General features: G+C 39.9%; 1 protein-coding gene across 2 annotated transcripts in view; it reads right to left on the bottom strand.

Moving 5' to 3' along the window:
• The window catches only part of Pik3r4 (phosphoinositide-3-kinase regulatory subunit 4), a 73,873-nt gene extending 59,256 nt beyond the window's left edge, over positions 1-14,617 (bottom strand). For both annotated transcript variants that reach the window (XM_074059393.1, XM_074059392.1), the window contains exons 1-2: positions 14,219-14,617; positions 12,722-13,495 (exon numbers count right to left, since the gene is read on the bottom strand). In XM_074059393.1, the coding sequence (XP_073915494.1) occupies positions 12,722-13,454 (733 nt within the window). In that variant the 5' untranslated portion in view covers positions 13,455-13,495; positions 14,219-14,617. The remainder of the gene's footprint in view (positions 1-12,721; positions 13,496-14,218) is intronic.
• Positions 14,618-17,690: the final 3,073 nt, after the last annotated feature.

The raw sequence follows: 17,690 nt of genomic DNA on the forward strand, positions 1-17,690 counted from the left end.
CAGCAGACCACCAGGTGAGCTAAGCGGCACACAGAACTCCCACAGACAACCCTGGGCCGGATCAGCATAGACCCTGGACAGACTGACCCCCACCCAGGGAAAAAAGAGAGAAAAAACAAACCGAATAATAAACAAAAAAAGACACATAGCAAAGAGGGCAGGGCGCCCTGAGCACTGAAGGGGAGGAGGGGCAAACCCTCACAGAACTGTAAATAAACAAACCGGCCAGAGAAGACAGGAATGACACCCCCGCCCAACAACCTCGGAACAGGAAAGCTTGTAACAGTGGGTGTGTGAGGAAAGTGCCACTGGAAAGTGGGGAAGGGGCACTTCCCATATGAACTGTAAACAAACAATCCAGCCAGAGAAGGCGGATGTAGCGCCACCTCCCGGAGAGTGCTATGAGAGCAGAAAGCTTGTAACAGTGGCGGTTGCACACAGGAGAACTCTAAATAAACAAAGCCTGGGGGGCTAGGTGAGTCTTAAGCTCATTCTTGAGATCTGCAATCAATAAAGTCTCCAGCAACTGGTAGCTGACAGCAGCGGGCAGGTGAGCTGCAGCCTCAGACAGACATTCACAGAACTTTCTCCAGACCCTTTTTTTTCCCCTCTTCCTTTGATGAGACAAAGACTGAACTAGAAATATATGCTAAAGGACTAACTAAAACTGTACTGCATTTGAAATTGGGGCATTTTGTTTTGGTTTTTTTTTTTTTTTGGGTTTTTTTTCCCCTTTGATGAGACAACAACAGAACTACTTCTGAGACACCATCTCCAGGATTGGAGGCTGAGGGACTAACACCAAAATTATTAAGACTGAAACTTTATTGCATTTGAACTTGGGGATTTTTTTTTTTAATCCTCTCTCTGTCTCTCTAATGCCTGTTGCTTAGTACACTATCTCTCCCTGTTTATTTCTTTGGCACTGGTTTTTTTTTTGTTGTTGTTCTTTGTTTTGTTTTGTTTTTAGTTGTTTGTTTTTCCCTTTTTCTTTACGTTCTTTGCTTTCCCTCTCCTCTCACCCTTCCATTCTAGATATCACCATTGTTATTATTACAACCTAGAAAATACTTAATTGCACACAGTACACGGACAGTAACAATAGCAAGGGCAATGATGGTAAGACAGAAAAAAGAGGGAAACCAGTTTCCCCACAGTAATAAATTAGTACAGGAAATAGAGGGAAATGAAGAAAACAGATACTCAGATCCAGACTCCAACAAAATGAAGATAAACTATGCCAAAGAACCCAAAGAAGCCCACAAGAACATCCTGAAACAAGAAATCCCACAAGTAATCAATGAAAATTTTATAGAGATGATACTGGGTATGGTCAACCAAAATGTACAGGAGACACTCAAGAAATTCCTAGACAACAAAAATACAGAATTTGAGAAAGCACAAGAACAAATAAAAGAAACTACAGAAGCACTGTAAAAACACCAAAGTGAAACAAAGAACGTGATAAATAAAGAGGTAAATGAACTCAGGATGAAAAAAGACAACATTAAAGAGGAAGAGACTCAGGATATGGAAAACCTCAGAAAAAAACGAAACAGAATTGCAAAACAAAATGGAAGGCCAATACAGCAGAATAGAACAAACAGAAGACAGAACCTCAGAACTTGAAGATGAAATGGTAATTAAAGGAAAAACCAAAGAACTATTAGTTAAACAACTCAAGACCTGTGAAAAGAAAATGTAAGAACTCACTGACTCCATCAAAACACCAAACCTGAGAATCATGGGCACTGAAGAAGGAGAAGAGGTGCAAGCAAAGGAAATGTGTAATATATTCAACAAAATAATAACAGAAAATTTCCCAAATGTAGAGAAATCTATGCCCATACAGGTGCAGGAGGCTGCCAGAACACCAAACAGACCTGACCAAAACAGAACTACCCCACGGCATATTATCATTGAAAAAAATAAGTACAGAGACTCAAGAAAGAATACTGGAGGCTGTAAGAGAGAAAAAATAAATAACATACAAAGGTAAACCATCAAAATCACAGCAGACTTCTTAACAGAAACATTAGAAGCAAGAAGAGCTTGGGGTGAGGTCTTCCAGGCAATGAATGAAAATAACTTCAACCCTATGATACTCTACCCACCAAAACTATGATTCCAAATAGATGGAGCAATAAAAGTCTTCCATGATAAGCAGAAAACTAAAACAATATATGACCCCAAAGCCACCACTACAAAAGATTCTTCAAGGGATTCTGCACACAGAAAGTGAAATCCAACATAACCATGAAAGGGCAGGCAGTACCAAACTATAGGAAAAGAAAAAGCAAGAAAGTAGAGAGTAACCTCGATTTAGAAACACACAATCAAACCTTCAAACAACTAAGACAACTAAATGACAGGAATCACCACATACCTATCAGTACTAACACTTAATGTTAATAGACTTAATTCCCCCATCAAAAGGGGGAATTTGATGAAATGGATTAAAAAGGAAGACCCACCAATTTGTTGCTTACAGGAGACCCATCTCACTGACAGAAATAAGCATAGGCTTAGGATGAAAGGCTGGATGAAGATTTACCAAGCCAGTGGCCCCCAAAAACAGGCAGGAGTAGCAATGATTATCTCTGACAAAGTAGACTTCAAACCTACATTAATCAAATGACATAAAGAAAGACATTCCATACTAATAAAAGGGGAAATAGAACAAAAGGAAATAATCATTATAAACCTATATGCACCCAATGTCAACACACCCAATTTCATCAAATATACCCCGAACGACCTAAAAGCATATATTAACTCCAACACAGTGGTTGTGGGAGACTTTAACACCCCATTATCATCAATAGATAGGCCATCCAAACAAAAAAATCAATAAAGAAATCCTAGATCTAAAATATACCATAGACCAAATGGACCTAGTTGATGTATACAGAACATTTCATCCAACTTCTACACAATATACATTCTTCTCAGCAGCCCATGGAACCTTCTCCAAAATAGATCATATCCTAGGGCACAAAGCAAGTCTCAGCAAAAAATAAGAAAACAGAAATTATACCATGCATGCTATCTGATCACAATGCAATAAAACTAGAACTCAACAACAGAAATAAAGACAAAAAACATGCAAACAGCTGGAAACTGAATAACTCATTGCTTAATGAACAATGGGTCATTGATTAAATAAAAGAGGAAATTAAAAAGTTCCTGGAAGTCAATGAAAATGAAAACACAACCTACTGGAACCTATGGGACACAGCAAAGGCAGTCCTGAGAGGAAAGTTTACAGCCATGAGTGCATATATTACAAAGACGGAAAGATCTCAAATCAATGACCTAATGATACATCTCAAACTCCTAGAAAAACAAGAACAAGCAAATCCCAAAACAAACAGAAGAAGAGAAATAATAAAAATAAGAGCTGAAATCAATGAAATAGAAACCAAAAAAAAAACCATACAAAGAATTAATGAAACAAAAAGTTGGGTTTTTGAAAAAATAAACAAGATTGATAGACCCCTGGCAAACCTGACTAAAATGAGAGAAAAAACTCAAATTACTAAAATGAGGAATGCAAAAGAGAAGATAACAACAAACACCATGGAAGTCCAGGAAATCATCAGAGACTACTCGAGAACCTATATTAAAATAAATTTGAAAATCTTAAAGAAATGGACAGGTTTCTAGATACATATGATCATCCAAAACTGAACCAAGAGGACATTAATCCCTTAAATAGATCTATAACACAAAATGAAACTGAAGCAGCAGTCAAGAGTCTCCCTAAAAAGAAAAGTCCAGGACCTGATGGATTCTCTGCTGAATTCTATCAGACCTTTAAAGAACTGATACCAACCCTCCTTAAACTGTTCCATGAAATAGAAAGGGAAGGAAAACTGCCAAACTCAATTTATGAAGCCAGTATTACACTTATCCCAAAACCAGGCAAAGACACCTCCAAAAAGGAGAACTATAGGCCAATCTCCTTAATGAACACTGATGCAAAAATCCTCAATAAAATAATGGCAAACTGAATTCAACAACACATCAAAAAGATCATTCACCACGACCAAGTAGGCTTCATCCCAGGAATGCAGAGGTGGTTCAAAATACGAAAATCAATAAATGTAATAAACCACATTAACAGAAGCAAAGACAAAAACCACTTGATCATCTCAATAGATGCAGAAAAAGCCTTTGATAAAATCCAATAACATTTTATGATAAAAGCTCTAAGAAAACTAGGAATAGAAGGAAAGTTCCTCAACATTATAAAAGCTATATATGACAAACCTGTATAGCCAGCATCATACTTAACAGTGAAAAAATGAAACCATTCCCTCTAAAATCAGGAACTAGACAAAGGATCTCCACTATCTCCACTCCTATTCAACATAGTACTGGAATTCCTAGCCAGAGCAATTAGGCAAGAAGAAGGAATAAAAGGAATACAAATAGGTAAAGAAATTGTCAAAATATCCCTATTTGCAGACGATATGATCCTATACCTTAAAGACCCAAAAAACTCTACTCAAAAGCTCCTAGACACCATCAACAGCTACAGCAAGGTAGAAGGATATAAAATCAATACAGAAAAATCATTAGCATTTCTATACACTAATAATGAACAAACTGAGAAAGAATGTATGAAAACAATTCCATTTACAATAGACTCCAAAAAACTCAAATACCTAGGTGTAAACCTAACAAAAGATGTGAAAGACCTCTACAAGGAAAACTATACACTTCTGAAGAAAGAGACTGAGGAAGACTATAGAAAGTGGAGATATCTCCCATGCTCATGGATTGGTAGAACCAACATAGTAAAAATGTCTATACTCCCAAAGTCATCTACATGTTTAATGCAATTCCCATCAAAATCCCAATGACATTCATCAAAGAGATTGAAAATTACCATTAAATTTATATGGAAACACAAGAGGCCAAGAATAACCAAAGCAATACTCAGTCAAAAGAACAATGCTGGAGGTATCACAATACCCGACTTCAAACTATATTACAAAGCAATAACAATAAAAACAGCATGGTACTGGCACAAAAACGGACATGAAGACCAGTGGAACAGAATAGAGGACCCAGATATGAAGCCACACAACTATAACCAACTTGTCTTTGACAAAGGCACTAAAAATATACGATAGAGAAAAGACAGTCTCTTCAACAAAACTGCTGGGAAAACTGGTTTAGCAGTCTGCAAAAAACTGAAACTAGATCCATGTATATCACCCTATACCAATATTAACCCAAAATGGATAAAGGATCTTAATATCAGACCCCAAACTCTAAAGTTGGTACAGGAAAGAGTAGGAAACACTCTGGAGTTAGTAGGTATAGGTAAGAACTTTCTCAATGGAACTCCAGCAGCTCAGCAACTAAGAGATAGCACAGATAAATGGAACTTCATGAAACTAAAAAGCTTCTCAACGAAAGAAATGGTCTCTAAACTGAAGAGACCACCCACAGAGTGGGAGAAAATATTTGCCAGCTACACATCAAAGGACTGATAACCAGAATATATACGGAACTTAAAAAACTAAATTCTCCCAAAGTTAATGAACCAATAAAGAAATGGGCAAGTGAACTAAACAGAACTTTCTCAAAAGAAGAAACTCAAGTGGCCAAAAAACACATGAAAAATGCATCACCATCCCTAGCAGTAAAGGAAGTGCAAATTAAAACCACACTAAGTTTCCACCTGAACCGTTAGAATAGCCATCATTAGCAACACCACTAACAGGTGTTGGCGAGGATGCAGGGGGAAAAAGGAACCCTCTTAGACGGCTGGTGGGAATGTAAACTAGTACAACCACTCTGGAAAAAAATTTGGAGGCTTCTTAAAAATCTAAACATTGACCTACCATATGATCCAGCAATACCACTCTTGGGGATATACCCAAAAGAATGTGACTCAGATTACTCCAGAGGCACCTGCACACCCAAGTTTATTGCAGCACTATTAACAATAGCCAAGTTATAGAAACAGCCAAGATGCCCCACTACTGATGAATGGATTTAGAAAATGTGGTATTTATACACAATGGAATTTTATGCAGCTACGAAGAAGAATGAAATGTTATCATTCGCAGGTAAATGGATGGAACTGGAGAACATTATTCTGAGTGAGATTACCTGGCCCAAAAGACCAAAAATCGTATGTTCTCCCTCATATGCGGACATTAGATCAAGGGTAAACACAACAAGGGGATTGGACTTTGATCACATGATAAAGTGAGAGCACACAAGGGAGGTATGAGGATAGGTAAGACACCCAAAAAACTAGATAGCATTTGTTGTCCTCAATGCAGAGAAACTAAAGCAGATACTTAAAGCGACTGAGGCCAATAGGAGAAGGGGACCAGGAACTAGAGAAAAGGTTAGTTTGAGAAGAATTAACTTAGAAGGTAACATACATGTACAGGAAATCAATGCGAGTCAACTCCCTGTATAGTTATCCTTATCTCAACTAGCAAAAACCCTTGGTCCTTCCTATTACTGCTTATAATCTCTCTTCAACAAAATTAGAGATAAGGGCAAAATAGTTTCTGCCTGGTAGCGAGGGATTGTAGGGGTAAGGGAGAGGGCTGGGGAGGGGGGAAGGGGGGAGAAATGACCCAAACCTTGTATGCACACATGAATAAAATAAATAAATAAAAAAGAAAACCAATTAATGAATATAACATATTTATAGCAAATTAATAATGGGGGGGAACACAAGAGATGAGAAACACATTTGCAAAATGCACCACTTTCATGATAAAAACATTCAATAAAGGACATCTGTAAAACCCATAGCCAAGATTGTGTCTAATAGTTAAAGACTGATTGCCTGCTTCCTAAGATCAAGAACAAGATACTATGTTGATTCTCAGCACTTCTAATCTACATTGTACTGAAGATATGTAGTCATCAAGAAAGTGCAAAAGTAAGTCTGGTGTAGTGGTTCACACTCATAATCCCAGCACTCAGGAGGATTGAGAGTTTTTGGCCAGCCAGGCTAAATAGTGAGACCCTGTCTCAAAAACCCAAGAAGTGAAAAAGGAAATACACAGAATGGGAGAAAACATTTGCAAATAGTCTCTGATAAGAGACTTGTATCCAGAATATATAAAGAACTTATATCTTACAACTCAACAACAAAAGACCAAAAAAATGTTGTAAAAGGACAGAAGATTTGAACAGACTTTTCTCCAAAGAAAATACATGAATTGACAACAAGCACATAAAAAGATGCTCAGGCTGGGGATGTAACTCAGTGGTACAGCACTGGCCTATCATGAGAAAGGCCATCCCATGGGGAAGGGAGAGTAAAGAAAGGAAAAAGGAAAGAGGCTCAGCACCATTAGTCATTAGGAATATGTAAATCAAAACCACCATGAAATAACTACTCCACATACACTAGGACTGCTATAAACAAAAAGATAACAACTGTCATTGAAGGTGTGGAGAAACTGGAGTCCTGGATATTGCTGGTGGGAGTGTGAATGGCACAACCACTCTGCAAAGGTTTGGGGATTTGTTATAATGCTAAACATAGTTACCATGTGATCCCACAATTGCACTCCTAGGAAAGTTCCAAGACGCTGGAAACGTAGTCCACACCAATACCTACACACGAATGTTACCAGCTGCATTACTGACAACAGCCAAAAGTGGAAACCACATGGATAAACAAAATGTACACCCATTCAGTGGGGCCTTAGCCATGAAGGAATGACGTTTTAATGCATACTACAACACAGATGAGCCCTCAAACATTATGCCAAGTAAAAGAAGACACAAAAGGCCACACATTGTATGACTGCATATACGTGAAATGTCCAGAACAGGCAAATTTATAGAGACAGAGGTAGATTTAATAGTTAAGGACTATGAAAAGACGGGATGGGAAGAGGACAATTTTCTTTCTGGAGTGAGGAAAATGTTCTGGAATTAGTAGTGATTTGATAGTTGCATGGCTTTATGAATATACTAAAAACCCACCGAATTACACAATTTTTAAAGGTAAAATCTTAGTACATAAACTATATCTCAATAAAGCTGGAATTCTTTTAAAAAGCACATCTACTATACTTTTAGTGCAAGAAGGAAAACTGAAAAATATGTATGTACCACATGCATACATATATATGTACATATGTGTGTCTGTATGTGTATACTTTTTGTCTTTACAGAAAAAATGATAAATCAGAAAATAATGAGGTTGGTTACACTCGAGGGGTGGGGATAAGGGAAGGGAGTAACACATTTTAGTGTAATTTTTGACTTTGAAAAGCATGCTGTTCCCTTTCAAAAAATTAAATCAGTAAAAATAAGGAAAATAAACTGAAAAGTAAAGAGGGAACCTATGTATTTCAACTAAATGCCATAACCACACTAAACAGCAAAAATGGAGCTGGCCATAAAGAAATTCTGACCCACCCTTGTCCTTAAGTCTTCAGGCCCTCCTTATTCCAGAGGGGCCTTGCCTCATGTCCTAGAGGGGAGGAATGCTGCCTGAGGGGCCATAAACAATGCTGAAGCAGACAGGCACTCATTCTGTAATACTAGCTACTCAGAAGGCAGAGATCTGAAGGATCGCAGTTTGAGCCCAGCCATTGGCAAATAGTTTGGAGACCCCCATCTCAAAAAAATAATCACAATAAAGGGCTGCTAGAGGCTTACGCTTGTAATCTTAGCTACTCGGGAGGCAGAGAGCAGGAGGATCACTGTTCAAAGCCAGCCCAGGCAAATAGTTTGAGACCCTATCTCAAAAAAAATCCATCACAAAAAAGGGCTGGCAGAGTGGCTCAAAAAAAAAAAAAAAAAAAAAAAAAAAAACCCACCATGCTGAAAAGACAGGCCTGGCTGGGTTTCTCCACCAGTAAATTAGCATTAGATTGTATTCACTGCCCAGTCACTTTTTGTCACAGTTGTCCCTGCTTCAATCATGTCTATGCAATGAAGTCTCCATAAAACCCAAAAGAACAGAACAAGAGTTTGGAAAAATTCCAGAGGGCCAAAAAGGTGGGAGTTCCTGGAGGGTGGCATGCCCAGAGAGACCTTGAAGGCCCTGAGCTCCTTCCCCCAAATTTGTCTTCTGCAAGAGCCAAGTAACAGGACATTTGAACAATAAGCACTAGATGGTGGTTTTAAATGTCATTCACTGCACACAAAAAGAACAAGGGCACCTTGGAGAAATGGTTGGTTCCAGCACTGAAGTACTGTAGGTTCAGAACCTGATGCCAGGAAGCTGATGAGGATGTCACAAGGACACAGGAGTCAGTCTAAAGGGGCTCCTACTGACAAATCTGAAACAACTGGTTCACCAAAACACAGAAAGAAAAACCTCACTGAAAAAAACAGGACTTAATGTATGAGGCCCTGGGTTTGATCCTCAGCACCACAATATATGAGTCCATACCAATAGTAAATGGGAAGAAAGAGAGGATACATGAGTATAGTTTAGTTTAGGTCCTAATGATAAAGTTAGAGGAAAAGCTTGAGTTGGAAAATCATCATTTTTGTACTAACATAGTAAAGACTGGATCAGGCAAGAATCGCCAATGAAGGGCCCTAGGGCACGGCTCAAGTGATAAAATGCTTTCCTGACAAGCACAAGGCCTTAGCTCAAAACCCAGCACCACCAAGAAAAAGTGACTTTAGAGGGGAGAAACTCAGGAAGACATTGGCCAAGTGATCAAAATTAACAATACTGGGTTGAGGGTGTAGCTCTGTGGTACAGCACTTTCCTAGCATGCACGAAGCCTTGGGTTCAAGCCCCAGTGATAGGTAGCAGGGAGAAATAAGCTGTGGCCACAAGAAGAAGAAAATTATTATAATTAAATTTTTCAACTCCATAGGTGACCAGTCTCTGTTAAGATCAAAGTAGCCCATCAAGGCCAACAGATACCACAGAACGCTTTGAAGTCTGTCACTCACCTAAAGCTTAATTCTTTCTTTAATCAAGAGTTAGCCTCACTCTAAACATCAGCTAGGTCTAGCTAGGACTGGGAGTTTCACACAGGTGATCTCTTTAACCTAACAAGGCAAAGACCCAGGGCCAAGAGCTGCACCCTAGCCAGCAGATAAACCAGGGGCTGAGAGTTTTACACAGATTGATCAAGGACTGAGAATTTCACACAGATAGGTAAATTTAATAAGATAAAGACCCAAGCCCAGGAGCCCATCCTTGGGATCAGACTTGGGGCTGAGAATTTCTTAATAATCTTTCAGCTCCAAATGCTGTCTTTTCACTCTACCCACTTTCTGCTACTGAAAGGGTACTTCTTTCCTAATAAACGCTGCTATCATTTTCAGCATATTTTCACATCTTGCCTGAAATCTCTTCGGACAAAAGAACCAAGGTATACACCACTATAAAATTTCCAGTAACACTACCTTCACCAAAAACAATGTAGGCCTCTCTAGTCTGGAAAAATAAACCTTGAGTAAGAATTTTGTTGAAGTGTACAAATAATACCGCACACAAAAAAGAATATAAACTCATCAATCCTTGGAATTTTAAGCCTATGAATGATCCCCGGAAGCTAGAAAGTGATCAGATTTATAAACTAAAACAGTATTATTTACAGAACAGATAATAAGTTTAAGATGTAAAAACGGTTCAAGTTAGACGAATGCACTGATCCATATTCTAATCTTGCTATACAGGTTGAATAGCCATATCTAAAGTACTTGGGACCAGAAATCTTTCAGACTTAGGACTATTTGGATTTTTGGACTGTTTACATAGATTTACTACCATTTGAGCATCCCTAATCTGAAAGCCTGAAATTCAAAATGTTCCAAAGATTTCGAATTCTTGAATTAAGGATGCTCAACCTATATTTATACTCTAAAGGCTAACCCTATCTTACCAAAAATACCTTCAAAACTATCTTGAGAAATGGATTAGTGAGCTGAATGGACCAAATTAGGTAGAACCATACATAACAATTTTTATTCATTTAACACTTCTCATTAACTGCTACTTTTCCTAAATCATCAAAATTTTGGTTCAGTTTATGTTTTTTTTCTGTAGGAAACCTACAGGCAAGGTAAAGATTAGACCAAACCACTGCAAAATTAACTAAAAAATGGCACTGATGCCAGAGTTCGCATGGCATCTCTCAGAGTACTATCTTAACTCATTTCTCCTCCTCTCTAGCCCAGAAGTCCTGAGATAACCTGGGGCCCATAGCCCAGCTTCAGATGGTATGGTGCATGTGAAATAAGGTGTACAAGTACATGGTACATTTTTCCAGGGAAAGAGTCCACTGATTCCAAATTCTTTAAAGAAATTCAAAAAAAGCTGAAGAATCACTTCGCCACAAACTCTCCTGTCTATCATTCCCTGAACTGCCTTTTTCTTGGTAACTCCCAAATCTTCATCTCGGATTTCTATTCACCAAACTTGAATAGCCAAGTGTCTGTTGTACATGGTTTTCCTGCACCTCCAACTTAACGTAAGACTTTATGATCTTCCCACTCCTATCCCTCTCCCTCTTGTGCCTCCCCTTGGGACCAGTATCTCCATCCACTGCATTTCCCAAAAGAGGAAAGAGGTTGAGTGTTCATGACTTCATCTTCCCGTCACAAAACCCTAACAATTCCACTTACTATCCCTTAAGCACTACCACTTCTCTCCACTCCCTCAGCCCATTAAGCTAGTCACTCATGGCTTACCTGGACTGTGTCACTTTTCTCCTAAATGTTTTCCTATCTCCAGTGTGGGTCCCCTGCACGCCACTCTCCAGGCTTGTCAGTGGTTTTCCTTGAACACATATCTGACAGGAGAAGTGTGGGCAGACCAAACCCTGTTCTTACTTCAAAATCTGTGTTCCAGATACAGTGAACTATTCGAAGTACCAAAGGACTTTGGTACATCATGCTCTGGTCTTTAAGCCTTTGAATAAGCAAAGGCCTAAAACAAACTACTAAACCACCAAAGCTAACTCCCAAGCACCTTGAGGTCTCAATTTAAATATCATCATTCTAATAAAGGCCTTTCCTAATCCTGCCTCTCTTACTCATCACTCCCACAGAGACTTAAATATCTATGTGTTCCCATACAGCATCTTCTGCTTATCATCACCATGGCAAACACTCAAGTGAAGTGAGCATTTTCAATATCGATCTCCATATTAAAGTTTAAGTACCTTGAAAAGAGGGACATCTATATCACTAGTACTTTTAAACATTCAAACTTTTTTTCTTAGCTGTACTGGAGTTTGAACTCAGGGCCGAGCACTTCCTAAGTAGGTGCCCTACCACATGAGCCACGCCTTCAGCCCTTTTTGCTTTAGTTATTTTTTAGGTAGGCTCTTGCATTTTTAAAGCCCAGATCCAGCCTCAGATCTCCTATCTATTACCTCCCTGTTTAGCTGGATGACAGACCCCCGCCACCATGCCCGGCTTGGTTCAGATGGAGATCTTGCTAAATTTTTGTTGGGGCTGGCCTCAAACTTCAGTCCTCCCAGTCTCAACCTCCTGAGTAAGTGAGCCACCATTCCTGACTACATTCAAACATTTTTGAATGTTTAAATTAATAAAATGCTCTTTGCATTTTCTAGGCACTTAAAACATGTCCAATGAAGGAATGCCACAATCTGAAACAGTATATGAAGACATACCAAGAAATTAATTTTTCAACATCTAGCAACTTTTTTTTTAAAGCTACATTTCTTTTTGACAGTTAAAATATATCAATTTGCAAATTAGCAAATATGACCAACTCAAATACCTGCTGAAAAGATGTCCATTGCTCTCTTCAACTCTCCTCTTGTTCTCTGATTGCTATTCAAGTCTACGAGTGGAGTTGAAACATCTCTCATATATTCCAACTCTGTGGCAAACATACCACCATCAACAAAACGCTCAGGAGCAATGTAGCAAGTCCTCCTCCGTGATGTGTCAAAGAAATAGTTGAAATCTGCTGGGTTGTCCTCTGGAAGATAAGTGGGTTTAAAACTGGCAAAATCAGTTAGAAGAACCCAGTTCCAACTGGTAACCATCACATTCTCAGTCTTGATGTCCCCATGGCGGACTCCAGATTTGTGGGCTTGGTCCACAGCTGTCAGGATCTGGAATGCGATCCAGCGCTTCTCAATGTTGTTCAAGAACGGCCGGGTACTGATGCGATCATACAGATTGTCTCGCACATACTGCCTGAACAGCATGGCTGCTTTCTCAGATGCTTTCTCTGCAGCTTTCTGGAACGGTAAGCAGTTCTGTGCAGAGTGAAGCCTGATTTTGAGTTCCTCCAGCTCTTGTTTGTAGCTGGTTAATGGCAATGTGGGGTCCTGAATCGCAAACACTTTCACAACCACCAGGCCTTCTCGGTGCTTTGCTCGAGCAACTTTAAAAAAGCGAGTGCTTCCCAGGCTCTTATCATATTCAAAGTCATGGATGTCTGAGAAATAACTCTCCACAGAGAGGATCTGGGAAGGAGCAATGCCAGCGAGTTGATTTCCCATAATGGCAAGTGCCTCTGGGTCAGCAAATTAGGATACAACACCTATTTAAAAGAAAGAAAAAAGAGAGAATTAAAATGTAGAATTAAATGAAGACACAATGGAAACACCACTACTCCGTCTCTTCCAAAATGGTGTACCATATTTCTCTTCTACTGAGAGCATAGTGCCTAGCTTTCTGAGCAGTGTCTAAATTTCAGACATACCTAAACAGACCTTGCTGTTTTACCTAAAAGGATGGTGTTATGTAATGTCATCCTTTCCAGGAAATGAACTATCTAGGGACCTAAATAGGTCCCTTCAACATTAAGCTGAAAGTGTTAGAATCTGTATTCAGGGACATGAAGATTTAAAATATTAACGAGTTTTTACTATATATTCAGTAGTGTAGTTGGGACTAAGTCATAAAAATACTATATGAGACGAGACAGTCCTTGTGCAGGAAAAATTCCTAGTTTTCTTGGAAGAAAACACATTTAAAAAAAAAAAAACTTAAAACTAAGAATCACCTGATACAAACAGGTCACTTAGTTCCTGACAGGGTCGGGCTAAGATCCACAAAATCAGTATCACCTGAGGCCTCCCAGCTTCATCCCAATTTGTGTGCCCCCCCCAATCTAAACCCAGGTGCAAAACTCCTTAGTTTGCAACCACAAACACCTGCCAGAGAAGTTAAAGCAAGCCAGCATCCACACTTGTCCAAGGTTATCTTGAGTCACGTTTTGCAGGAAATGTGTCCCCGGCTTTACACATCCATAAACACTTACCTGGGCCTCTGGGAAGTGTCAAAACCCACCGAGAGCTCACAGTGAGTGGCAGGACACCAACGGCGGAGAAAGTTCTCTGAGAGGTCTCCTTCCAAGGCAGGAGGTAGGAAACTGCGGACGGAAGGCAGAAAATGCCCCAATCTCCAGGAACCAGGGTGTCGGCGGCGGAAAGACGGAGCCCCGCTGAAGGACTCTACAGACACCCACGTAGTTGCCCCCGCCAGCCCCGGGACCGCGCGCTTCGGGGTCGCGGCACCCCTCGGAGCCCCTCTCCGTGGGCCTCACCACCCGGCGCGGAGATGCAAGGCGGGACGAAGCCCAGCGCTCCAGTTCCAGGCAAACTCTACTTTACCGGCAGCAAACGCCGAACTCCCGGGAAAGGTGCAAGTCTGACCTCACTTCCGGTCGCGGAGCGGAAGTGAAGGAGGACGATTTAGGGAAGAGCGCAGGGAAGAAGCTGGTTGCTAGGAAACGGGGGAAGGGCGTGGCCTGGCTTAGGAAGACTGGAGAAGTAAAAGCCTTATTCCCAAAGTCTGACATCCCTCAGAATCTGCTGACGCCCTTTCATCCCCAGCACACAGACATACTTTTTAAGAAAACTCAGTCATATTTAGGAAAGTTATTAGTATCCCAAGCTGGGTTTCTAATGAGCTTTATTGAGATATAATTTAAGTACCATCAAATATATTTATGGGGTTGTAATCTCATTCCTATAAATCTAATTTTAGAACTTTTTCATTACATCAGAATGAAACCCTGAAACAGCCTCTCCTCGTCCCAGCCTTAGGCAGTCACTAATTTACTTTGCTTTCCTAGATTTGCCTATTGCAGACATTTCATAGTATACAACATGGAGTCTTTATGACTGGCTTCTTTCAATTTGCCCAGTGTTGTTCAGGGTTATCCCTGTTGCGGGTACGGTGCCCCGCTGAAGGACTCCCCAGACACCCACGTGGTTGCCCCGCCAGCCCCAGGTACTTTTATTGGCAAAGACTCATTGCATGAGTATAGCACACTTTGCTCATCTGATCCCTCTTTGTTATTGTGAATGATGGTGTGAGGAACATTCATGTGTGTGTGTTCATTACTCTTGGGCAGAAGGAGTGAAATTCTGGCTTGTGGTGACCCTGTGTTTAACATTTTGAGAAACTAAAGTGAATGCACTGTTACGTAGTCCCACCTGCCATGTCTAAGGACTCCAATTTCTCTGTGTCCTTGCTGACACTTACTATTATCGATCTTTTATTACAGCTATCCTAAGGAGTGCAAAGTGCCATCTCACTGTGGTTTTGCTTTGCATTTCCCAAGTGACAGTAATGTAATCTTTTCATATACATGCTGGCCATTCATATGTCTCCTTTAGAGAAATGTCTGTTAAAATCCTATTTTTCTTTTGGCAGTACTGAGGTTTGAGCTCAGGGCCTCACACTTGCTAAGCAGGCACTCTACCACTTGGACCACTCTGCCAGCCCTTTTTGTGCTGTTATTTTCAAGAAACGGTCTCATGAACTATGCCCAGGACTGGCTTCTCATAAAAATCCTTCTGATCTCTGCCTCTTGAGTAGCTAGAATTACAGGTAGGAACCACCAGCTCCCAGCAAAAATCCTGTCTATTTTTAATTGGAGTTTATTCATCATTTTTTTTGACATAGGAACTTACTATGTAGCTCAGGTTGGACTCAAACTATCCTCCTGCCTTGGCCTCCTGAGTGCTCAGTTTGCAGTCATTATCCACAACACCTGACTATTCATATTTTAATTATTGAGTTGCAAAAGTTCATTATATATATATTCAAAATACAAAAAAAAATCAAAGATATGATTTGCAAATATTTTCTGTGTGGTCATTTCAATTTATAATGTTTTTTGAAACACAAAGTTTTAATCAAAAAATGACTTTTTTTTTTTTTTTTTGCCACACTGGGGTTTGAACTCAGGGCCTATATCTTGACCCACTCCACCAGCCCTTTTTTGTAATTTTTTTTTTTTTTTTAAGATCGGGTCTCGCAAACCAGATTGGCTTTGAACCTCTATCCTCCTGATCTCTGCCTCCTGAATAGCTCAGATTACAGTTGTGAGCCACCAGTGCCCAGCTAGGCAGGCACTTTTACCATTTGAGCCACTCCTTCAGCCCTTTTTTGTGAAGGGTTTTTTTCAAGATAGGGTCTTGTGGAACTATTTACCTGGGCTGGCTTTGAACCTCAATACTCTTGATCTCTAACTCCTGAATAGATAGGATTACAGGCATGAGCCACCGGTGCTTGGCCAGAATTAATTTTTTTTAACATCCCCTCCTTCCTACCCTATTTCATAGGTAGCATTCTACCCACTGGGATTCCCCAAATTAAATCTAGAATTAATAAATAAATTTGGAAGTCATTAAATCATTCTTGATACCTTTCTTCTGTCTCTCTCCTTCAACACCCCCCCCCATTCCTTCCATTCAATGGTCACCTGCACCTACTAAATCTGAGGCAGGCTAGCACATAGAAAAGATGCCGTGAGACCCTCTCAGACCCCATCTCCTTATCTAAGCCCAATGCTGTCCTTTGCTGTGGTAAATTGTAAATGGCAAAAAGCCTTGGGGTGATTCCATCTTCCATTATCACTCAGATCAAAACACAAATATCATCACACCCTAGCCTGACCCACCACCCTAGCCCTGGGACCACCTAAACCCTCCCCATTCTCTGATTACTGGTGATTAAATCTGCCCTAGTTTTTCCCCCTCCCACAGGTTAGCACATTTTGTTTTTGTTTTTGTTTTTTAATCATTCTGCTAACTTTATTCTTGATACATAGTTTGGGTAAAGTAAGAACCAAACAAGGTTTCCTCTTCCCTCTCCCCACTCTCACTTCACTTTAGGGACATTCAAAAATTACTTTTAAGGATTCCCAAGATTGCAGAAATTCCATAGCATAGAGCACAGCTGTGCTTTGCGTTCTGAAAGAAAATAAAGAGACCCTCTAAGAGTCAAGCTTAGGAGAAAAGTGATGAGGGTGGAAGGGGCCCAGTTCAGCCTCACACCAGCCTGGTAGGGTTCCTGGCTTGCACCTTGAAGCAGCTTATAAACCACATCCAGCTATAACCACAAGGCAGAGAAATTGAAAGTTGGTCACCACACATCAGGTCTTTGCTTCCAGAACCTTCCCTCTGAATTGCTGTACCCTAAAACTAAGGCTGCTGTGACTTAGGTTAGATTTTTAAAATTTACTCAGCATACCTCTTAGAAAACTTCGGCAGAAATATTTAAATGACTAACAACAACTTCACAAATAGGCATGCAAATATTTAAATAATGTCACTAAGTAACATGGTATTATAAATATGTATTCATAGTAACATTTACATATTGATCATAATGGCAAGCATGCCATTAACAACAACAATAAAAAAAAAATGAAGAAATTTTACCTGTTCATTTCAGAATCCAAGGCAAGGCAAGGAGGCACACCTAGGCCTGTGGACTGA

The sequence above is a fragment of the Castor canadensis genome, chromosome 17 (genome assembly GCF_047511655.1).
Source record: "Castor canadensis chromosome 17, mCasCan1.hap1v2, whole genome shotgun sequence".
NCBI classification, from domain to species: Eukaryota; Metazoa; Chordata; class Mammalia; order Rodentia; family Castoridae; genus Castor; species Castor canadensis.